Source organism: Electrophorus electricus, chromosome 25 (genome assembly GCF_041902795.1).
Source record: "Electrophorus electricus isolate QZ-2024a chromosome 25, ASM4190279v1, whole genome shotgun sequence".
Lineage (NCBI taxonomy): Eukaryota > Metazoa > Chordata > Actinopteri > Gymnotiformes > Gymnotidae > Electrophorus > Electrophorus electricus.
The window spans coordinates 6,462,440-6,487,440 of NC_137521.1; the positions used below are offsets into that span (position 1 = coordinate 6,462,440).

The 25,001-nt window shown below is 41.8% G+C and overlaps 1 protein-coding gene across 3 annotated transcripts; it reads right to left on the bottom strand.

Annotated features, from left to right (window-relative positions):
• Positions 1-297: 297 nt before the first annotated feature.
• On the bottom strand, positions 298-24,659 carry itpr3 (inositol 1,4,5-trisphosphate receptor, type 3). Of its 3 annotated transcripts, XM_027015987.3 has the most exons (58): positions 24,241-24,656; positions 23,356-23,426; positions 22,367-22,488; positions 22,168-22,254; positions 20,684-20,842; positions 20,382-20,480; positions 19,949-20,032; positions 19,584-19,730; positions 19,330-19,425; positions 19,178-19,222; positions 18,910-19,052; positions 18,642-18,741; positions 18,219-18,379; positions 17,751-17,892; positions 17,333-17,494; positions 16,904-17,076; positions 16,602-16,721; positions 16,283-16,465; positions 15,762-16,013; positions 15,408-15,552; positions 15,150-15,294; positions 14,451-14,647; positions 14,242-14,362; positions 14,069-14,123; positions 13,798-13,963; positions 13,427-13,576; positions 13,247-13,321; positions 12,946-13,065; positions 12,589-12,711; positions 12,245-12,445; positions 11,749-12,000; positions 11,462-11,587; positions 11,093-11,218; positions 10,666-10,786; positions 10,199-10,380; positions 9,757-9,905; positions 9,472-9,580; positions 9,286-9,376; positions 8,949-9,124; positions 8,596-8,758; positions 8,272-8,477; positions 7,755-7,955; positions 7,421-7,531; positions 6,921-7,016; positions 6,723-6,824; positions 6,537-6,623; positions 6,295-6,405; positions 5,954-6,146; positions 5,311-5,430; positions 4,890-5,062; positions 4,349-4,513; positions 3,692-3,881; positions 3,326-3,406; positions 3,068-3,189; positions 2,776-2,941; positions 2,356-2,516; positions 1,423-1,584; positions 298-1,167 (listed from the first exon to the last, which is right to left on the bottom strand). In XM_027015987.3, the coding sequence occupies exons 1-58, from the start codon at positions 24,330-24,332 to the stop codon at positions 1,048-1,050; spliced, it is 7,998 nt and encodes a 2,665-aa protein (XP_026871788.3). In that variant the 5' UTR covers positions 24,333-24,656; the 3' UTR covers positions 298-1,047. The 3 variants fall into 3 exon arrangements, with proteins under 3 accessions (XP_026871788.3, XP_081564021.1, XP_081564020.1); XM_081707895.1 differs by lacking the exons at positions 298-1,167; positions 1,423-1,584; positions 2,356-2,516; ... (1 more) ...; positions 3,692-3,881; positions 4,349-4,513 and having other exon boundaries at positions 24,241-24,659; XM_081707894.1 differs by lacking the exons at positions 298-1,167; positions 1,423-1,584; positions 2,356-2,516; ... (1 more) ...; positions 3,068-3,189; positions 3,326-3,406 and having other exon boundaries at positions 3,785-3,923; positions 24,241-24,659.
• Positions 24,660-25,001: the final 342 nt, after the last annotated feature.

The window sequence follows — 25,001 nt, forward strand, 5'->3', positions numbered from 1 at the left end:
GCGAACGGCTACAGTGATGTTACATATTTGTTTGTTTTTTCATAAAATTGAGAAATTAATATTACTGGTGTAATTTTTAATGTCTTAACTAGAACTTTTTAATCTAAAATGCAAGCAATATACTCGAATTAAGCAATTTGTAGAACATCAAAATCTTTGTATAGTTCTTTGTATAGTCTAGATCATACCAAATGAATGCCAAGCTTATGTGCTGTTGAATAGTTTTGACTTTCACTTTATTAAAATTGCCTCTCTGGCAATCAGTGGTTTTAAACATACCCTTAAGAGGCAGAGACGTGTAGTGCCAGTGTGGTTTTATTGAATGCAGTAAGTGGGAAGATCTTTACAATGGATGACCAGCACAGATGCTTACAGACCCCAAGATACTGCCTGCATTTTTAGAAAGGCACTTTAGGTAAATACATTCTGAATGTGTTGAAATTCTCAAACTTCTGTTTTTCTTCAGAAATAAAGAAAAAAAGATATTAGTCATCTCTCAATAAATCATTAAATAGTTATACTTGACAATATGTACATTATGCACTGAATTAGCATAACAACACAGGCACCCTTCTCAAGATTGTTCCTAAGACAGATAAATTACCTTATTTTCAAAAGAAGCACAACTTCATATGACTGTTGTCATGTGATTATTCACTTTAGCTTTTATCATCACGAATAGTGAACATATCCACAGGTTTCTGTTGATATCTTAAAAAGCATGCTCCCCTTTATAAAAGAAAAAAAAAGGTAAAAAAAACAAAACAAAACAAAACAAAACAAAACACCAACAAAAAAATTTCATATGTAATCCCATATGCCAAATTATTTTACTTTAGCATAAAACTCTAAAAGCAAGTCATGACTAACATTGTTTTATTCAGTGCCAGTAATCTAAAAATGGTTTTGACTAGTGAACCATCTGTGTGTTGTCCAGTACACCAACTGCAATTGCAATATCCATACATCTTTAAGTCAGTGTAGCAGCCTGACATTTCCTAAGGAGGACAGAATTAGGGGTGCGCTTGTCTATCGTGTGGATGTGTGCTAAGACTTGTAGATCTGGTGGTTTCCCCCGGCTGCACTGGGGGGCAAGGAGGATGCGTTAGAGCTCGCCTGGACATCCACAAAGCCCATCCTCTGCCTCCTCTTCCTCTGCTCCGTCATCTGCAGTACAAGCAGACCAAGACCGTGTCAACAGCCGATGCTCATGCAGTTAGACCACAGACAACTAGGCCCTAGCAGTATTATTGCACTGTAAATACCCAATTACAATACCAAATTTAAAAAACAAAACATACAAATAACACGTTTAAAAGATTTGCAAAATAGTGTATAAAAAAAGACTGCCAGTAACAATCTTCAACAGCGGCCAAGCCATCCCATCCCTGTGCGGTCAGAGAAGCTGACATTTTTCCTCACCTGCTCTTTCAGTTCTGCTAGCTGAGTGCTGAGATGAGTGACCACTTTCATGGTGATAGCGAGCCTGTCCTGCAGGTTCCTCATCTCATTCTGCTCCCCCTCGCCCTCGGTAACCACCAGAGACATGGCCTGCATGCGTGGAAACCAATCCAGGTTCTTGTTCTACATACAGGTGAAGTGACATCATTATTAAATGCATTAATAATGTTGAGGATTTTTGGTTAGGTTTAATTACTGCCTACTCTTGTCTGCTTCCTTGTACAAACAGTAATAAAGGTAGTGAAGGTGTGATGCATGTGGTAATTTAGTGAATGAAAGAATTAACATATACTTAATAGTTATTAACTATGTTCTTACAGTTGTAAGAACAGATAGTTGTTAATTCAGAGGCACTGTCAAAGCAAATTTAAATAAATGATATACTTATCACTCTGGTTAAGTAGAGTTTAAGCTTTTACATTATATACAGTAGTAAAAGTAATTCATTAAAAGTACCCAAGCCAACTAGTTAGAAGTTACAATTAAACAGATACTATTGAAATGCAAAAGCATACTATAAATAACAGAAATACAGAATCAAGAATAACATGAATGTCACCTGATAGATACACTGAGAAACAGACACAGAGAGATAGAGAGACAGAGCCAGTGATTGGTTTGGAGTAATCTAACTCCACTCTACTGACTCCAACTGCTCCCCTTCAACTTCATTCTCCCAAAGGTTCAAGTTCGGAGACCTTCAGGCTTATTTTGATCAGTGTCATTGTGCAAGCTTTTTGATCAGGTTGCCTTGCAATGACCAAAATGAAGCCTTATTTTTTTCTTAATTTTTTAAATGAAGATTTAGCAGCTCATTCTGTCAACACTCAAGGGGCACTATTAACGGATAGCTGCATTTGACAGATACATAACCCTAAAAGGTGAATAACTCACTTTTATCATATGGGCCACGTAGCTCTCTGGGCCAGTGTAGTCTGTCTTGTTCTTCTCTCGCACCAGTACAATGAAGTACAGGTAGTTCCAGATGTTGTGCTCCAATTTAACGTGCTCTTCAAAGGACACCGTCTTATTGTCAAACTTGTCCCTCTCAAGACCTTTTCGAAGACAAAGAAAACCACAACAGTCAAAATGTTCCAGAAGTGGTTTAGTAGTCCCCCCCCCACCCCCCACGGGACTCATCATAAAGTAGCTTTACTATAGTAATATGTTAGGATAACATCAGCCAAATGTAACCATTGCTGAGAGGCTTTTTGTTTGGATACATGAAACTGGCTGTGTGGGTGCGCCCCAGAACAGACTGGATCTGTGAACTGCTGCAGGGAACACCTGTTTTTCTCTACAGTGAGCCCTTACCACAGATAAAGCAGGTGGTCTTGAGGACCTCCTCTTTCTTTTGCTTCTCACTACGCAGGTCAGCAAAGGTGTCAATGATCACGCCGAAGATGAGGTTCAGTACGATAATGATGACGATGAAGTAGAAGAGGAGGTCGTACACTACCCGTGCAGGAAACAGGGCCTCCTGTAAGGTACAGAGGACTGCATAAGCCAGGAGTTCCTGCTCATTCCAGATGGTGAATGGCGTCTTGCGTGTCAAACACTAAATTTGTCCTTTCACGTGTATGCATGTATTTTTTTTTCCCCTCACATTCTTCGAGGGTCTGCGCAGAACATCTCCCACTCCTCCTCCGTTTCGCAGTCCATGGTTCAGCACGGTGACGATGCACATCAGCAGTGTATCGCACGCTCGTTCCATGTTTTCTTCCTTCTCTGCAACATCACAAAAGCCCCTCAGCTGCAGCCTTTACTCAGACGCCTACATTATATTCACCAAGCACACATTATTTGGGCTTTACAGTACAACTAGCTGAAAGCTGGACTAAGTGATAGGAAATGAAACACTAACCCTCTGGTGGCAGTAGAAGACTGGTCTCATTTTTGCAGTCTATTCCATCTGCACTGCAGCTACCAACCGAGCTGTCAGGAGCTGCACATTGCAAGAATTACAGCTATTCAAAGACAAATCACTTTGCCATTCTCAGTTCATCATTTGTTTATAATTCCTTGTGTGGCTGATTCACTGGTACAATTTTCAAATGTTGTCAAATACAAAATGCTTGTGGGGTGAGAACACCTGAAAACAGTGCAAAGATATATACGTCAATTATATATCACATCCTTTCTCCTCGTCTAGTCCTCTTCCTGCGTGGTCTCTCCACTCTTCCTGGCTGTAAAACCTAGAGCGGCATCCAGCCCTACCCTGACAGCGCACCTGTGCTGCTCTCATGGAGATGGTCCACCTCCATGATGAAGTCATGTCTGAGGCAGAGGAAGCCCACGATGGAGAACAGGTAGACCAGGATGATGGCCAACACGGCAGTCAGGAGGATGGAGCGGCCATTGCGTGTCACGCTCTTGATGACGTTGAAAAGCGTTTCCTCACGATAGATCAGGTCAAACAGCTGTAAAGGTTTAAGGATGTGGAGTAGGTTGGCCAGTTAAATCTAAACAGACAAATTCATGGATACTGAATCGTCCTGCCAATCCAGCCATCACCAAAAAATAGTGTTGATACTTATTGTAAGAGTGAAGTACTAATTGTAATAGTGAGGTTCTATTAGTGAAAGGGAAGCATGAAGCACTGTCAAGGGAAAAATCCGCCGGATTTAATTAACTAAACTGTTGAAACTGCTTTATTCATTGGTATGTCAGCAACTCAGCACAATATAAATCACATTGCTACATTCATTTATTCAATGTAATAAGTAATCTGCTTTAGAATAATTAATAGAGGCTGAGTCTCCCCCCACCCCCCAAGTGATAAAATTATGTAACATTTTATTTGTGCGTATGCAACCTCAGCACGCAGAGCAGAATGCTCACTGTGCTGCACACAATCTAGAGTGCGAAATGGGAAGGAGACGCTCACCAGAATGCTATAGAAGAGCTCGTGGGCACACAGGCCCAGTGTACTGGTTAACACGTAGGCCAGATGGTACAGAAACTCCATGTCCATCACCATGGCTTTGTAACCCATGATGAACGTGCCATTGTTCCCAACGAAGCTCACCACGTAGACGATCTTATTGATCAGCTGGGTAGGCACAGCACAGCAAAGGCAGACAGAGAACAGTGAGGTTAGCATCCACTGCTAGCACGAGTCAGGTTGATTAGGAATGCGCATCAACATAAGCTTGCGTGTCATCAAAGCAAGGTCACATCTATTCCGCTTAGCTGTGGTTCGAGACGCTTCTTTCATACACTTCTCCTACTGGTCCTCCACAACTTTTATGTTTGGAAAACGCAGGCATCCCCTGCAGGTCCAGAGTTCAGCACACAGTACCAAACCTGCTAAACTAATTAGACTAAATCAGGTGAGTTAGAAAAAGGAGATGAACCCTGGTGATGACGCCTCACCACTACAGGTGTGACCTGACTAATCACACTGCACGGCAACGGCCCAGACTTACGTTGAGCGTTCCGAGCAGGATAAGAGTGCGGCCAATGCCGCAGTGGTAGATGAGGCGGAGGATGATAGCGATGGTGAGGGGCTGCAGACCGTAGCGCTGTGAGAACAGGCCCAGGACAGACAGGCCAGTGAAGCACCAGAAGAGCATGTACAGTAGTGAGTCATCAATGGCACCTGTGAGGAACCAGAGCACATTGCTGGGATCAACCTAGCATGCAGAAGCACTGACTTTGACAAATGTAAAAAATTCTATACTGGCAGTAAAATATATCTGATAAAAGTTTGATAGACACACACACAGACACATACACGCACTAAGGAAATTAGATATTTTTAGAATGTTCACAAAATAATTATGTGAATAAATTAAATCAAACTCTCATTCATACACTCATACACAGTATGTATGTGTGTTGATGTACTTTGTCCAGAATCATATGGGTAGAAGAAGGCGATGATGAGGTTGATGAAGACAGCCAGGTTGAATGAGATGGTTCCCCATAAAGTCATTCTCCGGGAAAACCAGTACAGTAGTGGCATACCTGAAAAAAGCAGAGACTTCTGGTTTTTGTCTAGACACAGAATACTCTTTCCAGTAGAATTCCAGTATACAACGTCCATAGTATAATTGGGAGACAGACAGGGGTCTTCAGTTTGTTTCTCAGTGATCCTGGCAGTCCAGATTTTTGCTCTTTTCGGCCGTGTACCTGAACCAGCGACTGGAGGGATGAAGAGATCTTGATGGCTCTGGAAACTCCAGAGCACTAGACTGAGACTTTAGCTATGCTAAGTGCTTTGTTCAGGAATCCGCAAAGCACTCCATCAGTGTCTATTCAATGCTACCCCATTAAATGCATCATAAAGGCTGTGTTCCCAATTTGTAAGGCTGATAACCAAACTGCAAGCTTTGGTTAGCATTTGTACAACCACCTGGGACTTTTTACTACCTTTTCAGACAATACATATTATATAAAAAAATAACTGCTTCTTATAGCAATGCCTCTGCCTGTATCGCTGCTTTTCTGAGTGCTCTGAGACATCAATGAGGCCGAATTCAGAACATACTGCGTAGCTTCTTCTGCCACTCCATCTCGTTGTGCAGGAAGGAGGTCTGGTCGAAGAAGTGTGTGACCTTGCTGCCCTGCTCATCCTGCTCTGTGGTGGTGAAGACCCGGAACTTGGACTCCTCTGTGAGGAACTCGCAGATGGAGTGAACCGGGAACACGATCTGCTCCATGCTGCGGTCCTCACGGACTATCTGACAGCACAATGACAAAACTTGACTGAGATTACCCATTAATGTACTGACTTACATTATTAAATGCACAATGTTTTTAAAGTGTCCAGAGTAGTGAAAGTTCTTTAGGTTGGTGTTCGAGAGGGATTTTGCTTTTTGGAATGCTCACTTCAATTTGAGCGGTGTGTTTCTCGTAGTACTCCAGCGGGTCCTCCTCTGGGATTTCAGCAGGAGCAGTGGATTTCAACATCTGGGAGAACTGCTTGTTGTTCAGATTGAGCTATATGGAAAGCAATGCAAAATAAAAATAAAATGTGTGATTTTATAAATACAGTTCCAGACACAACAAACTGGTTAACCTGTTCCAGTGATGAAAAGCTAGAAAGCTGGCTGCTATTTTGTAACCCTTACCATAGAGGAGATGCCCTCGTCTACCTCCTCTTTGGTTCTTTTCGGTGGTTTCAGCAAATTAAGGAGAATTTTATTGTGTCGTGCCAGCTGTATAAAAAGAGAACAGTAACCCTCAACCACCTGTGGTACATTCAAGAATCCCAAGGTTCTTAAGGTTAAAAGGTTCAAGACTGGTTAACAGCATACCTGTAGCGCCAGGATGTAGATATTATGGCCGACTTCTCTGGGTGATACCTCTGCCTCCTCACACTCATTCTCTTGCAGGTAAGCCTTCTTTATCACCTCAACCTAAGAATCAAGAGACACATGGCAAAGTGAGCTTTAATATGTAGTTTAAGCTGCATAGCTCTCATTCATATTATGATGTCAATTGGGGGAACCAACCAGTTCTCGAGGTCGTAGGTTAATCAGAATCCTCTCTGCGTTCTCGCTATCATGACGACTCTCCATCAGGGCGAGAAGAAGCTTGGAGGCGTTGTCCTGCCAACAAGCAAAGTTCAAAGTTCAAGTTCAAAGAGGTTTTATTGTCATTTCAGCTATATACAAGCTATATACAAGCATATTCTCATCAGAGAATACAGACCATTTGAACATCCTCTTATGCATAAACACTTTAAAAGGCCCAAGTTTATCACTGTCACGAGAACAGCATTTGTGTCTGACAAACAGACGGTCACATTCTGACACATATCAATGATATCTTACATATCATTGAAATTTCTCAAATATTCTGAAAGCAAACATGATGCTTCATGTCATTTTAAAACAATACCAAAACATTTAGGTTAGGTCAAAGCAGCCTATGCAACATGCAATTTGCTTCTCTAGAATGCCTCTGACAATATTTATATAAGTAGTAGCAAGTGAGATAACCTGTGACTTACCTTGAGCTGGAGCACCATCTCCATACGATAACGACACAGAGGGCTGATGTCATTCAGAATCAGAGCAGTGATGATGTCAATGCCGTTGCACTCATGCGTGACGATGCATGTCTTCAGACATAAAAAACTCAGGGTACACCCAATGTCCATGTTCAACATACTAAACACAACTAATACAACCATCCTGGCTTTTTCACAGTACTCTGCAAATGATCATGTCCTTTGGTTGTCCTGACAGTATGTAATATGTGATTGCCTAGTGTGGTATTCTGTGACTGTTTATCTGGCTTGATTCTCATCCAGTATAGTGGACATCTGCGATCAATTATCTGACCTGGTTTTCGTGACACGGGCCCTGACAGTACTCTGTGAGCGTCTCCAGGGTCTGGGTGATGAGGCCCACATTACACTCGTTGATGTAGAGACCCAGAAGGCCCAGGCCACCAGTTGTACTCCCACACATAATGTCCAGGAACTGCAGTGTCTCGGACACCAGGTTATAGTTTGTCTTGTTGTTCTGACAGCGGAGGAAATTCTGAAGCAAAATTAAAGAATAGGGATATTCAGACTAGTGACAGATGATCACGACTATATAGAAAAGAATACAGGATATTCTGCATCACTGGCTTTCAAAAGGAACCAGGGCCCGTTGCAGATTTTAGGGTGCATTGTGGTCAGGCTGAACTGCAGTTCTTGATTGTTGTGTAATGTGGGCAGTAGAGGTTGCCTGATTCAGATCAGGCCTCACAGTGTAGCCTGAACAATGGAGGTGGCCTGACTCAGACCAGATCTCACAGTGTAATGTGAGCATTAAAAAGATGCCCACGCAGAATCAGACCCTGCGGATTCACCTGCAGGTCTTGGTTGTGGTTCTCACACAGCAACTGGAGGAAGCGCAGAATGGGCTTCATGATGGTGACAGAGGGGCCCATCTCTGTCTGCATCTCCTGCTGCTCAACATGGAGAGGATGAGCCAGGGAATGGCCCAGTGCAGGGGAGGCCTTATGTCCAAATGAGGGCACACCACTTGAGTGAAACACCAGTGGCTGGGGTCCAGCTGACAGGAGACAGTGAATGTATTAAAAGTTCGCATACTAATTTTCTTATATAGTACAGTGCTTTGTACCTGTGCTAATAAAAGCTTGCCCCATAAACTCTGTGTGTGTGAGCTTCACCTGGGTGCAGATCTTTCTCAGTTTTGGCCTTATGACTCATTTCACCCACGCTGACTGAAACAGTAGCTTTCACATCAATTTGTGCAGTTTTCATCCTATCATTTAGGACTTTAAAGAACTTCTCTGACTTGTTGTCACCCATCATCAGTTTGTAAAATGAGTTCTGAAGGTAAAAAACAGGCAGAGTTTTACCTATTCTCAAAATGTATATTTTTCAACATAGATCTAACAGAATAAAGAACAAGTAAAGAACAAAATCAAGAATTTAAATATCTTGAGCAACTTTAAAATCCTGCTAATCTACAAATACAGTATTAGGACAGTGACTCTGAATCCAACTACAACATCTATACCTGTATCTCAGTGTTGCCTCCCTCTAGCAGACAGATGGCTAGCTGAATGCTCTCTTGGAAGATCTTATCATTTTTGGTGCTCATAATGAGGTCTGTGAACAGCTTTGTGGAACCTTCTCTGTCTAGACGACACTGTATTGCTGCCACAGCAGCCCAGTCTCTCTCTGCCTCTCCACCTACACACACACACACGCACACACACACACACACACACACACACACACTTTGAGCAACTGACTCAAAAGTAGTTCTAGATCTAGCATTACAGCAACTTTACAGTGTCTCTTTAGCTACAGTAGGCATTTGTCATTTCTACGATATCTGAACTCCAACAAACCTCCTGCTCCAAGTTCAGCCAGATCGGTTTTTATACCCTTTTTGTGGTTAAACAGGTAATTCTGCAGCAACAACTTTCTCAAGCCAGCCACCTTCAAAAAGAAACATTAATTTCTGTTAATAGACAAACATAAGAAATTAACCAGGCAGACCAACACACAATCTACATCATGCATGAACATCTGACCCTCTCATCAAAGTCCAGAGTGCGGATCAGCATCTCTTGAAGGGTTCGGAGGACCTTGATGCAGAGTTTCTCCTCTGACTTCATCAGAGCTTTGGTGTGCTGTATTAGCCTGGAGAACAGAGAGGAATACACTCATGCTGTCTCACCGCAGCAATGGCGAACATACTATAATGTGCCCTTTTGTTTTTTCCCCACCTTGTAAAAATGCTTAACAAAGCAAGTGAGGCCATTGAGGTCAGGACCCCACTCACTGCAAGCAGGAGTTGAGTTTTGATTAAGACTCACTTGGAGATAAAGCCCCCAGACTCGCAGCGTACGCGAGCATCGGTGCCCTCCAGGAAGAGCAGCTCCGGTTGGTGCAGCACATCCACCAGCACGGAGAGCTCGGCGCTCACCAGTGGCTTCAGCCGTTCCTCCAGGGTGTTGATGATGTCCTGTTAGAACACAGAGGCAGTCGCTCGCAGGGTCCTTAAGACACGCTCCTCTGTCTCTGTTTGCATATTACTGCTTTCCTACAGTCCTTATACAGCTAATGACAACATGACCTTTATAACTCGGGAAGGCAGTTTCATCTGCAAAAAGGCTAGGAATCCTGCAGGATACCATTCCAACCAGGCAGGAGCACACCTGATGTCTAACCAGTGAATCTCTGTTTCCTAACAACTGATCTGTTGTATTGTGCTCCTGCATGGATTTATGAAGATCGACCCTTCCCAAAAACACACACCTGTAGCTTCTCAATGATGTTTTTGTAATCCCAGGGGTTGTTGGGGGCAGTTGAACGTGTGGAGCGAGTGGCACTCTTGAAGCTGGGGTTGGAGCGTGTCAAGGTGTTCAGTGAACTATTGCTCAGCATGACGTTAACATGGGCCTCTAGCTCCACTGGCAGCGAGATGGAACGGCTCTTAACTGTGGAAGCAGTCAGGACAAAGCCAGCAGTGAAAATGAGGAGTCAAACCTTATTATACAGTTGACGAGCATTCAAAAGTTCTAAAAACTATACTTTGTATATTTAATTTACTCAATGTAAAACCATGCTTTTACTCTACTATTTACACTTCTAATAATTAAAATATTTATATATTAAAGAAAAACAAGGTTATATAAAACGATTGATAACTTAGGTCTGGTTGTAGCTGTAGACAAAAACCTTTGCCATTAAAGCAACAGAGCAAGTAAGCAGTCTTGCTGTACCAGTCATGGCCAGAGTTCGTATGCAGCCATCCACCAGGCCCTTCTGCTGCTGTTGAAGCCATGGAGAGTCCAACAGACGCATGCTCGACTGCAGCAGCCGAGTGACTATGGTGTGGTGAGACTGGAAGCCCAACCGAAAGGTGAAGAAACGAACTCAGAACAGCGTCCATACTCTACATCTTATAACTGGACGGCTAGAAAACTAAACTAAAACTAATGGACAGTCATTTAGGGTTTTATTCTGGACACAGCATGAGGTTGTTCTGTGTTAAGTAGGTAGTCAACTGAAATGGATTTTAGGGAAATGAAGGCTTAATCTTGGTGCTCGTTACCATAGGAACTGATCCTTGGAAATGTGAATAGTGAGGTTTCATAACTCAAATCTTAATAGCAAAGCACTGACTGTTCAAGGCTGGAGAGGACTCACCTGTAGAGAGGTGCTGTTTTCAGAGAAAGGTGAACTGAAGAAGGCATTTATAGTGTCCAGCACCACATGGATGACATACTTCTCCAGCATTGGGTCCATCACACGCTTGTCACGGTTAAAGCACACCTAGATAGAAGGAAGAATATTACAATGTAGTCTCTAAAGGTTCCTACTTTAGGACTCAAAAATTTCACAAAGTGCTGATCTGTGGCCTGCTAATCCTCTCTATTGACAAGACGAAGACCCTAGATCTACTTACTATGAGAAGTTTGACTGATGTCATCACAGGTCTAAAAACAATTACGCAATGAACTGATAGTGAGCCTAGCTAATGTTTGAGATCAGAGAGCTGAGCGCAGACCGTCTTACCCTGGCCATGTCTACAAGGAAGTTCTCAAACAGGTTCCATATGTGGTTGCTGGTATAGATCTCCTTCATCTCCACCTCCGTGTCCACGTAGCAGTGGTTCACAAAATTCACATAGGCGATTTTCACCTGAGATATAGGAGACCAAGGCAAATGACCACAGCCCACCAGAAGACCAAAGCAACCGTTCATGCAATCATTACATTTCCATGTAATGCAGTTTGAAAAAGCACTCTTGCTGCACAGTTTAAGGTTTAAGACAAAACCATAACACCCCCCCCCCCGGATACCTCTGTGATGCAGTCTTCATGGGTAACCACTCTAACCACATCCTCTAGGGGTAGCAGAGAAGTGCATTTGATCTCCGTGTAGACATTTTTGCCCTCGGCGCACGCCGCCAGTAGCTCCACCAGAGAGATGTGGTAGCGGAGAGGACTGCTCTCCTGCACACCCTCCCTAGACTCAGCCATTAGCTCCAGCATAGTGGCGAAGGATGTTTTGTCATTGTAGAACACCACGACATCTTCACCTGCGTTTGTAAGCTGTGGTGTGAAGCAAATAATGAGCTCAGAGATTCACATCACTTTGTGTGTGTGTGTGTGTGTGTGTGTGGTTCAGAAAACAGAACGCTTTCTCAAGGAGACAGCAGGATATAGCACAATCACAGTAAAACCAACACATTTTATTATATATTAAATGTAAAGGGTACATTGAGTTATTGTCAGCTGTGACTGGTTATTGTCAATGCCTCAGACATGATATTGCGCTTCAGTCATGACCCCATACCTCGGTCATGATCATATCCTGGCATTTCTTCACATACTTCCCCTCAGCTTTGATGATGGTGTGCAGGAAGTTGAGGTACTGGACGTGGCGACCATGGGTGGCCAGGCAGTGGATGAAGTGATGTAGGACTGTCTCACTGATATCCGCACACAGCACATAGTTATTACTGAAGATATACTGTACTGTCTCTGCTTCTAGGACCTAAGAGAGAAAGATAAAAGAGATAGAGTCCTGAGATTCAGCATAAGTACTGAAAGTGGGTGTCATTTTAAATATAGCTAATGCGCTGACACTGTGGTATATGTAAATAATGTGGTGTACAATGCAACACAGCAAAGCCGTACTCCAGGGGTAAGAAAGAGGTTAAGGTGTTTGTGGAGCAAAGCTTGGTTTTCCTGGTTTCCAGTACAGAACTTCTGCAGGAAAAGGTGGGTGAACTTAATGATCTCCTGCATTTTCTTGTCATTCTGCCAATAGGAAGAGACAATATAACATTAGGCACATGAGAAAGTAATACCAACTGTAGTAATGTACAATATTCTTAAACATTCTCTGTTACAGAACAGTAACAATCCCAAACATGCTTGTTCAATAGCAAATGGGTGTTCCCCAATTTGGAATTTCTCTTTCTTTAATTACCTCACGGATGCTAGGTGGCACTGTGTTACAAATTACACCTTTTTCACAACTGCCACACTTACTCGATCATAGGAGACCTGCAGCAGGTCCAGCATGACTTTATGAGCGCCCATGTTCTTCAGAAGTCTCTGTTGCTTCTTGAACACCCCAGAGCCGCACATCTTACTCAAACGCTCCAGAATCTGGGAATGAAAAACAAGGTACCTCATTTTAATACTCAAGGTTTTAGGTCCCTTCATTCATTCATCAGTCCATCTATCCAACTAACCATCCAATTATTTAGATTTCCAATCATTCATACCAGTAAAAAGATCATGACTTCAACAATAATAATGATTATTCGAAGTAATAGAGACAACAAACCTCTCTGACTTTTTGGTAGTTTTCATTGCTCTTTTCAAGCTTTTCCTTCTCAGAGACAGCTCCCCCAGAGACAGCCTTGCCCCCCACCCAAAAAAAGTGGAGCATATATGTGGTCCTGTTAAATCCATTTTCCTCTTAAATTCATTAGCTACCACTGAAGTGATGCATTGGCACACCCACCTCTCCCTTATCTTTATTCGCCTCTCCACCTGAGCTGCCTTTCTTCTCCACCCAGAGCTCAGACTTCTCCACCATGGTACGCAGGAGGTCCAGGTCACTTTTAATGAGCTTGTAGTTGTCCACATCCTGCTCAGAAATCAGGAGCTGGACCTGCAGAAACAACACATTTGTAAGGTATTTAACAGGACAAAAGCAGAGGTCTTTAAACCAACTCCTGATTGGTCTGATTTGTATCATGTGACAGAGAAAAGAGTATCATGTGCCTAAGTAGAGTCATGTACTATTGTTTTTAGGTTTGCTAACCAGTTTGATAATGTTTGCGATGGCTGTGGTTTATCTTGTTGGAGGTGTGACATGTAACTGTAACTAACCTGCTTGAAAGTGTGGAGGACCTCCTGCCTCTGGCTGAAGTGTTTGAAGAGGAGCTGCAGTGCTCCGGACACCAGTGGAGGGTAGTCATGCATGATGAGATGGATGAGCACACGCAGGAACATCCGGCCTCCCTCATCATCCACCTCCAGAATACTATTCCCCTTCCTAATGCATACCACAAAAAAAGTCAATCATGGTCATTTGAGCCTAATGTGTTACTTAACAAAAATACGACAAAGCCATGAAATAAGAAGGAAACAGATTTCATACCCAACACCAAACATGGCCTCTGCCTGTTCTCCGATGCGCTGTAGGTTGAGGGTTGCTATTGGAGAAACACATCCTTTTCAAATGCAGTGATCCTAAAAAAACCTCAATGCCTAATTATATGCATTAGCAACTTAATAATTACTAGTAATCGATAGTTGCTCTATATTACTTACCTGCCTGCTCCACTGCTGACGTTGCGTCTGCATCTGCCATTGGATACACCTCTACAAACTCCTTTTTGAAGACAGAGAGCAGGAAGGAGAGCCGGTAGTCCAGCCGCACATTGAGGATAAACTGCACGTCAAAGCAAAAAAAGGTCAGTGGAGGTTATGGTGCTAATATAATTGATCCTACTTTCACAAATATGGATTCAACTGCATACTTGCAAGATCTCCAGGATCTTCAGTTTGGTGTCCATGACTGTGATGTCCTGGTTGTCTATGCTGTCCTTAGTGCGGGTCTGCCCATTCAAGCCAACGATGGGACGACCTGGGCCAGCTAGAATGGACTGCTTCCTGCTCAGCACCATGGTGGACATCATATGGCCCACTCCATGGATGGAGCGTCGAATGTTCTTGCCTGAGATGAAGGAAAGATAAAAGATTATCTCAGGCATCAGAAAAAGACTCCATTTCTGAAAAATATATTCATTAGGTAGGCTCCCAGCTGACTCACTGGTGAAATCGCTGCCTGTCTAACACGCCTAACTGTCCTTTTGTCAGTCCAAAACAAGACCATTTGCTAGCCAAGGGTTGGAGTCCATTAAACCTGACCACATTCTGTCCTTTGAGTGAGACAGTATGACAATCTGCACATAAGCTAGCAATCGCCAAGAGTGTGGAGAGGCTATGGCATCAAATGTCTGGTGATAATAGATCTGAGGAACCAACTGATGCATCCCTCTCCTAAAACAATAGCATTACCATGAGATCAAGGGAGAAGCTTACACAAACTGGAAATGTAAAAAGGCATGAAGATTACATTTTTCATTGTTTATTGCAGTGTAATGAAACATTACTGCCATACTATCTAAACTTTATAACACATTCAAGTGAATAAGACATTTCTCAGCAGTACTCACTGCCGCCATCCTCATGGAACATGGGATTGACCATGTTTGGCGTGGGAATGCAGTCGATGATCCCGAGAAGAGTGCGTGTAAGTCGCAACAGCTCAAAGAAGCTATAGAACCCAAAGTAGATCAGATGCCTAGCCAGGCTCACCACCTGAGCAGAGGCCATGTGACAACACAGAAAACAATGATCCTCTTATAGACATTTATAGTACACGCAGGTCTACTGAAGATGGCTCATTGTAGCAGCTTCACCATGCCATTTACCTCATAGGTCAGTTTGTTTTTCTCCTCATCAGCGAAAGGCAAGTCATCGTTAAGAACATTGTTGAGATATTCTTCCATGAAACCCATGGTGTTGGCAAACCTGTTCTTCTTGTTGTCCCTCGAGTAGTCCATATGAGAATCATAACTGGAACAAAAGGTGTCTTAGATTTACAGTAGGTCTAAAATACTGAAAACTTCCCCAAATATGCTCACCTAAATAACTAAAGTACCCCAAAACTCCTTTTAGACACATTTTCGTTAGAATGCAAGTACATATGGGCTGCCCACATAAATATGCAATAATCTACATAAATACCAATAATCTAATAAACAAGCATGCTGAGGCAATCATACTCTTTGATAGTGATGGCTGTGGGGATCTCGGTCCAGAGGCGAGCAAACTTGACAGGCGTCACAAGTTCCTGAGGGTCACGGTCCACATGGGCATGCAGCATGAGTCTGCAGAAAGAGGCCCGCAGGTCATAGGGAAGAGTCTCATCCATCATGCAGAGGAAGATCAGCTCCACATCCAGCTGCTTGGAAATCTCATCTATAGCAAGATACTGGCGGTCCAAACACATACGTGCGTAGAGTTTTAGCTGGTACCTAGGGAAGAAAGAGCCGAATCATTTGATTGAAAGATTTTTTTCATGAAGTGAGCACTAGAAAGTTAAACACATCAAGGTAAGTATAACAAACAATCGAAAAAGGCCAGTTAAAAGGTTGTAACTCAATAGAATAGAATTTAGATCATTCTTATCTCCTCCTGTTATGATCATGATGGTTTACAATAGCCTTAACAACTGTGAAACATTATTTCTCCAGCAGTTTTCCTCTCTGTGTCTCTGATAATAAAACAAACAAAAAACCCTCACCTGTAGTATGTCAGCACATTCTCATCATGAGTGTTGCCTTGTCTGGCTTCTTGGGCAAGCTGCCGTATACTCTTCTCTTGACTCTCATTGGCTTTATCAGTCCATATTAGCCAGACCTCATCTTCTTCTCCATACTCCTCCATATACTCAGAACTGTGATGATTCTCCTTGGGGCTGCGTCGTCTGTATATGAATGCATATAGAGGAAAAATATATTATTCACAACAATTAACTGCCTGCTAAACAACATATCATATCTGTATGTAATTACACATACAGGCCATAAAGATGAAGTGTTTACCACTCTTAATGAACTCACTCCGTTTTGATGAGAATATCCTGATTTTTAGGGTCCAGCACACACTTGCAAATCAGTTCCTGAGTTACTGGGATGGCCACATTATTCGATACACACAGGTCTGACAAGTAGTCCAGAAACCTTGGGCAAAATTGCATTTTTATCAAAATATCTACTGCACAGCAAAACTGTATTCCATTGACAGGTAAAGCTTCTATTTCACTCTGACTTCCCAAAGCTTTGCAATTATAAATCAAACAACATTCTGAAGATCCCTCAGGAAAAAAGACCTGCAAACAGGTGCAGAGTGTGATGGTACTGACCTTGGCTCCCTGTTCCTGCGCACCAGGCTCACGAAGGTCTCTACCTCGGTCTTAGTGATGTGCTTCTCCAGCAGCTTACGGTTGTTGTGCAGCAGAGCAGTGATTGTGTCCTCAGCCAGAATATCATAGCCAATCTGAGACTGCATCACCCCGAACTGCTTAGCTATATACTCCTAAGAGAAGGCAGAGAGAACAAAGCCCTTCTAACTCTCATTCTAATCTCCTGGCATTGGATAGTCCATGGAATAATTCCAATCATTCATTTAATCATTAATAATTATGGAATATTAAGATATGTATAGCATTTCTCTTCCTCATATTCCCATTACTGTCTCACTAGTGTACTGCAATTCCTTATCAATTTTATTCTTCATAGAAGGGCACTGGCAGTACAGGACCTGTGAGGCAGTGCTGTGTTGGTGTCTCTACCTGGTTCTTGCGGTAGTCCTCCTGGGAGTGACGCAATACCCTGTAGCAAAGGCGGAGCATGTACTGGTACGGGGCGTTCTTCTGATCCGACAGCTCCTCTAGATGCAGTAGAGGTCCATCACCTCCTCGCTCTTTAAACGGAGCCTTAATGATCCCGAATATCTAAGGCAGCGTTCGGTTAGTTACCACATCAAGCCCCAATGACGAATGCAGGCAAATCACTGTACCAGATCAAGGCTCTGGTCAATACTGACTGTGCAGTGTTAAAAGGTCCAATAGATTTTGTGACTGCGTTCTGCCTTGGAGTTGTAGTGCTCAGTCCAAGGTTAGTAATGAATGGTAAAGGGTCCACCTGCGAATCGTAATGAGATTTTGTAACATGCACTTTGAAGTGGCACGGCCATCAAAAACTAAGCACCTGTTTGAGAATGTTCTGCTCCCGCATGAGTTTCTGTCTCTCTCGGTTCGGTTTGGCCATTAACACCTCCAGCACGGGTTGCCCGCTGTTCATCTGGTCCACCACAAAGAACACCATGTCTTCCAGTAGCTTAATGACAAACCTACACAGTGGAGACATGGAGGCATTTTAAAAATTTCAGAATGAAGTGTATTACTTTGTTAATGTTTCTTACAGTTTAATAATGATTAATTAAAGTAATAACATAAATAATGTTAGTTAAGGGAATCAAAAGGCAATACCAATATAACTAATAATATAAGTAATAATATAAATACTATAATAATATAACCTACTGTGCATAAAAATAACTCATTAAATTATTCTCATTAGCTCATTAATCAAGACCACTAAACAGCTGTTTATCGGTTGTTGTTTTTTTATGAATGATTTTAAATTATCATTGCAGTTTCTGTGTTTTGTCTTGACCTCCTGTCATTCGGACTGATGAAACCTGTGATGAACTTATCCACCACAGTGCTCAACATTAAGCTGGCATCGTTAGCGAAGTCCAGGTCTCGGATCTCCATGACGGGCACAGAGACGATGGCAAATGCCTCTTTGTCCTCTTTGGTGGGGCAAGTGCCCAGCTAAGCAGACACAGAAATGTGGCAAGATACAGTGCTGCCAAGATTACAATGGAAGTATGTGGAGGCAATGAATATGTGTGTGGTTACCAAGGCATTTGCTATAAACTTGGAACTCATGTTCATATAAAATAACCAAAAATATTAAGATTTTGATATTTAACTTTGAAATGAACTAAAAATGTAACACATTAGGCAATTATGATGTCTGAATGTTAGGAGTAGGGTGATTGATCTAAAACACTGTGATGGGCTTTTTCTTTACCATTAAGCGAATGGGCCTCTCTTCATCAATGTCAATAGGCACGTTAGTGCTCTGGATCCATGTGTTTGTGCACAGGTGACGGAAACGCACATAAGAGTTTCTGTTCAGAGGACAGAAATGTATGTACACAGCTACAGGTTACTGTTCAAACGTTGAAGAGTTTACTTCATTACAACCTACACATTTGCAGACTGCACACATCTCCTCAGGCAAACAATAGCACTACTGTTGATCTCTAGCTCTGAGCAGTAAGTATGCAGCACCGCACCTTGGCACAAATGAGTCTGTCTTCTGCAGAGTGGTGGGGTCCAGCTCAAAAAGAGAGGCGATGTCATTCCCATGCGGCACCGCCACTAGCTTGTACTTAATCTTCTCGCCCAGGGTCCTCTTACCACTGCGGCTATTGTCCGTCTGAACAGAGACATTCATAATGGTGTGGGGAGAACGACCAGAGCAGAATGACCCAAAAAATACAAAGCTTTCAAAGACTTCCATCATGGAGGGCATTTTTCCTCAGTTATACAACATCACATTACCTGTGGTTGTAACTCATTGTTTTCCCCTCTGTAACCAGGGTTCTCCTGACAGAAAAATAAAGCAAAAATATTTGAAATAACTGAAGAATCACACACAGGCTCCGAAAAAGAGTATTCTGCTATTGTGTGTTCCCTTCTCAAAGGCATTGTACCTCTGCTGCAAGGTAGTTGCCTGTTGCCAGATGTTTGAAGCGGTACAGACTGTTCCAGTGGCCTGCTCCTCCTCTACAAGGATCATGATGTACCACCTACATAAAAAACAGTCAGTTCACCTTCACCGCACCAACAAATTTCTGATAAAGTGTCAATTACTCACAAAAACCAAGTACAATACTAAAATTGTGAAAGGAAAATATTACCAATTACTTGGTTAGCAATATCTCATATGCAGAAGCTCCCACAATACCTCCACTTCCCACAAAGCATTCGAGCTTGTGGCAGAGGTAGCAGACTGGCGCAGCGTGGTACGCAGGAAAACGTGCAGTTTGGACTTGTACTCGTCACAGGTCAAAAACTTCTCTTGTTCCGCATGGAAAAGTCGTACTACATCACCCTATGCCAAAAACGAGCACAACTTGTGACGCAGCAGTACACTTCGCCAACAGAGGATTGTCAGCTAGTATGAAACGCTGGACAACTAGGATGAAACTCATGAGAGAATATGATACTGATGCACACTTCAGAGGCTAAAGACCCATTAGTAAATTATTATTCTTTCTCTTCAAAGAAAGTCGGTGATCTTGAACAAGAATGGGTATTAGAAACACTTACTCCTTTAAGAACTTCATCTTTGTGGTCACTGAACATCATGAACAGGTTGATCTTCCAGCTAGTGTTGCCATTCACAGAGTTGACCTGCAGGGGGAGACTCTCAGTCATTCAGGCATTTGCATGCAGCAAAAGGCCTTCCATATGACCTAAACACTAAATCTCTTACTTACACTTTTGGCTCAAGAGGAAATCTTTGTCCATTTTCAAGTAAATAAATTTAGCTTTCCTTTCCTTACAGAACTAAATTCACTGTAAAAATGTATTTGTCTTTTCATTAGTGTTAAGTACTCACATTTACATTACCAGCATTTGGCTGACACTCTTATCCAGTGTGATTTACAGAAATGATTTGCTGACTGTTCAGAAATCATTCTGCCATCTTCCAAAATGCTTCATATATTGTAGTGGACAGAATAGCACCATGCAGGCTCACCTCTTTGCAACCAGGATGGTCAGGGAGCTCATAGTTGCTGGCGTGTAGAGGCTGTCCTGCATTTACAGGGTTAAGGATGACTTTGTCACCAACCACCACCTGAGGAAAAGCACATGCATGGCAAAACCATGCAGGCATGCTACTGATACTGCCAGTAAAACATCAGATGGACGCACTGATCATGAACTTAAGTAGTTTTTTATACATTTTGGAGTGGAATTGTTTTTGCATTCATATGTGTAGCTTTGAAAACATGTACACATGCGAGCGTGTGTGTGCGCATGTGTAGTACAGTAAATTACATTGTCTCCATTGGCCCTGAGCTTCCAGAAGGGCTGGATGAAGAGCCAGGATCCCTCGTTGCCTGTACTGTCCAGAGTGACCCTCATAGCGTTTTTCTCCAGCAAGGCAGGAAGGCGCTTATTCACAGTCAGGTACTTGTTGCTCTTCATGTGCAGGAGCTGGTGACACACCACACTGCACTAGTACAGCCACATCCACAGGCTCCAGCACTCAGTGGCAAGTCTAGAGTAAAACCTCCGATACTACCATACATCTATTGTTTATACAGATGTTATGTATCATCTAAGGAGATATTCTCATTGCATTATGGCTGCATGATAACTATAATCACAGTTGAAAATAACCAGCTATTCTTGCTCAATATCAGTAATCACAATTATTCATACAGTTTAGGAACAATGTGCTGAACAGAACAGAACTCATTGACATTGTGCTTTTTAAGCCTATATTCTTCCAGATTTATGCATCTTTAAATTAAAGAAAGACTGGTCTTTAACCATCACCATTAACTGAGTGTTATACACAAACAAAACAGATAAACATGCCCGCACAGTATGCAACAAATAGAAAGGTTTGAAATTAGAATTAAATATAAATTAGATTCCTGCTATCCCTGCAGTTGCTGAATTTAAGCTGATTTTAGGAGATGAACTGGTGAACTTAGCAGGTAAAGAATTTAAGGTTCAGCTGAAATGACATTATGACAAGCACATGGGTGACATGCACAAGCACAATAGCCATGACAGTGTTCCATAATTACTTAATTATGGCTAGTTGTACACAATGGGTTTCCTAGTGACAGTTGCAGCCCACATGAGTTTTTTTTTTAAAGGCCTTTTATAGTATCACGGAAGAGCCCTGTTTCCTATACTGTGAGTACAGCTGTTCATACTTTATCAGCGACTGTCTCAACTAACAGTGAGGAAATGGACCATCATTTTATAGGTCTCTTACACTTGGAGACTTTGGTTGTGCGTTGCACAATTCAGCAGACAACCTTATCTCAATTTGCTCTTTGCTCTCCTATTAGCGAACCTTTGACTGAAAAATTACTCAAGATGTTTCCCACCCAAATGCTTCTGAGTGTGGGTGTGATCCCTTCATCCTCCTCCTCTAGAAACAGAAGCAAACTAAGCGCAAGGCAGCATTTACATACTGAAGTGTGGCTTCTACAGCAGCCTGTTCAAGAGCCTTTGCAGACTTGTGCTTGAGGGTGATTTTTTTTAAACCAGTTTGCATTTAGACACTGGTTTGAAGAGAACTGGACAACATGGTCTGTAAATATAAAGCTGTGCTACTCATCATGAGAAAAATATATTGGTATATATAGTTTATTAAGAGCTCCCAGAACATAGCAAAGCATGATATATTGTAGTTAAAACAGTCAATATTGGAATTTAGTTCAAAGTACTTTGGCTTTACTCAATGAATGACCCTTTTAACCGTAGCTACAGCTAACAAACAATTACGTGATGGCTCTTACCTGAATGACACTGCCGTACTTAACTACATCGCCATGGACCTTCCTGTTCTCTGCCTCATTCTGCTTCTGTTCCAAATTGGAGGCATGCTGGGAAATGACCATTAAGAACTGAAGACTTAGCATACATGAACAGCACTCAAGCAGACCTGTATAAGAGTAATGTTCTAGCACATCTATTTGATATGTTTTGTGGTCTGACCTGCAGTTTCTGGAGGAGCACCATATCTGCAATTTTGTCTCTCTCGTGTTTGGCCTGCTTGGCTTTCCAGAATTGTTTCTGGGCTGAATAGCGGTTCATAGGACAAACCTTAAAGAGACAGTCTGCAAAGAAAAGAAAGAAAGTGTTTGCTTGTTTTTTAACTTCTTGACCCATTGCAACCACCTGTCTGCACACTGATCGCTATATAAGAAAAGTTGATTTTTGTGTTATTTATATATTTTTTATTTACTCAAATCTGCAGTCTTCCTGCACTAGTGGCTCATGTTTCAGCACTGACTTTGCAATTAAATAAAAATATCTATTTCTCATTATAAAATAGCTGCTCAGTGCTTGCACATTGCAGGACTTCCCTATATGCTCAAAATTAAAACAAACAACTAAAAAAAGATAATGACACTGAAGATGTCATTACATTGCTAAACTGCTTCAGATAACAGAAGCATGTGTATTTACAAAAAAGTTTTAAAAGTAATTGTTTCAAAGGACATAGAAGTGGAACTATGTGATATATACCTTTGAAAAGTTTACCTCATTTCTGGCTTTGGGTTAGACTGTCAGGCAAGCTAAGAAAAATTAACTCTACAGCTAATATATGTGTGATAAAAAAAAAGATGAGCTGGTGTTAAGGACTCTTTACTTTCCTATGAATAAATCACCAGCCATATTTTCTCAGAGATAATACCGGACCTAAAACCTACATGTCTGTGGTGTCAGTCAAGGCTAGATCAGTCTAATTATAGTGTATGAAATCACACTGGCAAAGCTCTGGTTAGAGCCATGGTTTGGACTTATACTGCTGCATCGCTGGACCTCTTATTACCAACAAACCAACAACAAAGGAAATGCTAACCAGTATATGACTAGCTTCAGTAGTTGCAAGCTTGCACACTGATTCGCACTACTGGCAGTTATTGTAAGCTTGTCATATAGAGACTTATACAGACTCTAAAAGAACAAACATAAAATACCTCTAAATTTCTTTGGTGGGTTATCCAGGTCTCCCGCTACAGGTTCTACAACACAGCGGTCATCTACCAATCTGTGGAAAGAAAACACAGAATTCACCTGGTTGAATTTAAGTGTAATATGAATTAATGTTTTATACATCAGTTTTTGAAGGAAACATACCGTTTTTGGTTTACATGTCATTCTAGTCTTCCTAATCTAGTTGCTCAGGTTGTTTTTAAAAAGCACACAAAGGAAGCGTTCAAGAAAAAAAACAGTTGGTACTATAGCTACTATACTGGCACTATACAGAACCCCAGTGGGGCAGCACATGAAGTAAATTGCTAGCTTTTTTTCTGTCTTAATTTTTTCCTATTAGGAACCAACGGAGAATTATTTAATCATTCTGTTTCTATTTGTGTTAGCCTTCAAACTGATTAAACTGAATACCCTAGACTTGTTCCATACAGGAATCTAGGATGTTCTCTATGCTTGGTTTCAAATAACATTTTAAAAGTAGACTAACAGCTTGTTCTCGAATACTTGTATGTAATTTTCGCTTACAGTCTTTTCCATAGGAATAACAAGCAGCTTTGCCTATATACAAACCCTAAAATCACAACAAGCATTGACCTCAATGTAAAGAAGCGTTCTCATGTTCAACAAAATACAGTGAATAAAGGCTGTTCGGCCGCATCGAGGTAGCCGTACTATGTGCACCTGTGCTCTTGGCAATACAAAATCGGTTTGGAAGGGACGGCGTTTACACAGTAATCTGAATTTCCGTTCTTCTTGTTTTTGGGTTTTGTTTGTTTGTTTACAGTGATATAAAGTTTAAAAACACGGGAAAATCGTTATCACAGAGTTGACTGGGTTTAGGAGAGACGAACGAAAATGTTGTTACTTACCCCAAAGTGCTTATAAAACCATTAACAGTCCCTTCTGCATAGAGGGATACGATGTCTCCTATGTGCAAAAAACTCGATACCGAATCAGACATTTTCGCAGTATTAGACTAACACCGTGGTCATGAAAGAGATGATCTCTGCATGTCTTGATGCATATATGCCAATTTCTTCTGACGTGCTCCGGACACTTGTCTTAACTCTCTTCCTGATATTGTGGCTGAATGCACTTCGCTTGTCTTCGATTTAAGTATAAATCCATTCCCGAAGTTTTTCAGAAATCCTTCAGACGCACTTTCAGTGGCCGTAATCACAAAAGTCTGAAACAGGTAGAACAACGGTGACTCCCGAAGTTCGAGAGGCAGAAACGACTCTCATAAAGCTACACTGCACCTCAGCTTGCAGTAATTCAACCAGGAAGCACGCGTAAATTTGTCAAGTCAAAACATGCTTACACAGGAGGGCATGGTGGGCAAGAAAATGGATGCAATTTTTAGTCAAGAAGCTAGTCGGAAGCTAGTCTTGTATGATATGGCGAAGGGGAAAAACGGTGCTGCAAAGTTATGAGCGAGGTTGAAATATATTAAACCTTTTATATTTCTTTTTTTTAGCCTAAATTTGAAATCAAATTTTAGGCACGTAAAAAGTCAATTGGATCCAACTTTTTAATTAGTCATTCAAACAAATCCTTTGCATTGGTTTGCATTAGCTTGGTGCAACAGGCATATGAAAATGATTTCTCAAAATGGTGCTAAATGAAGAAA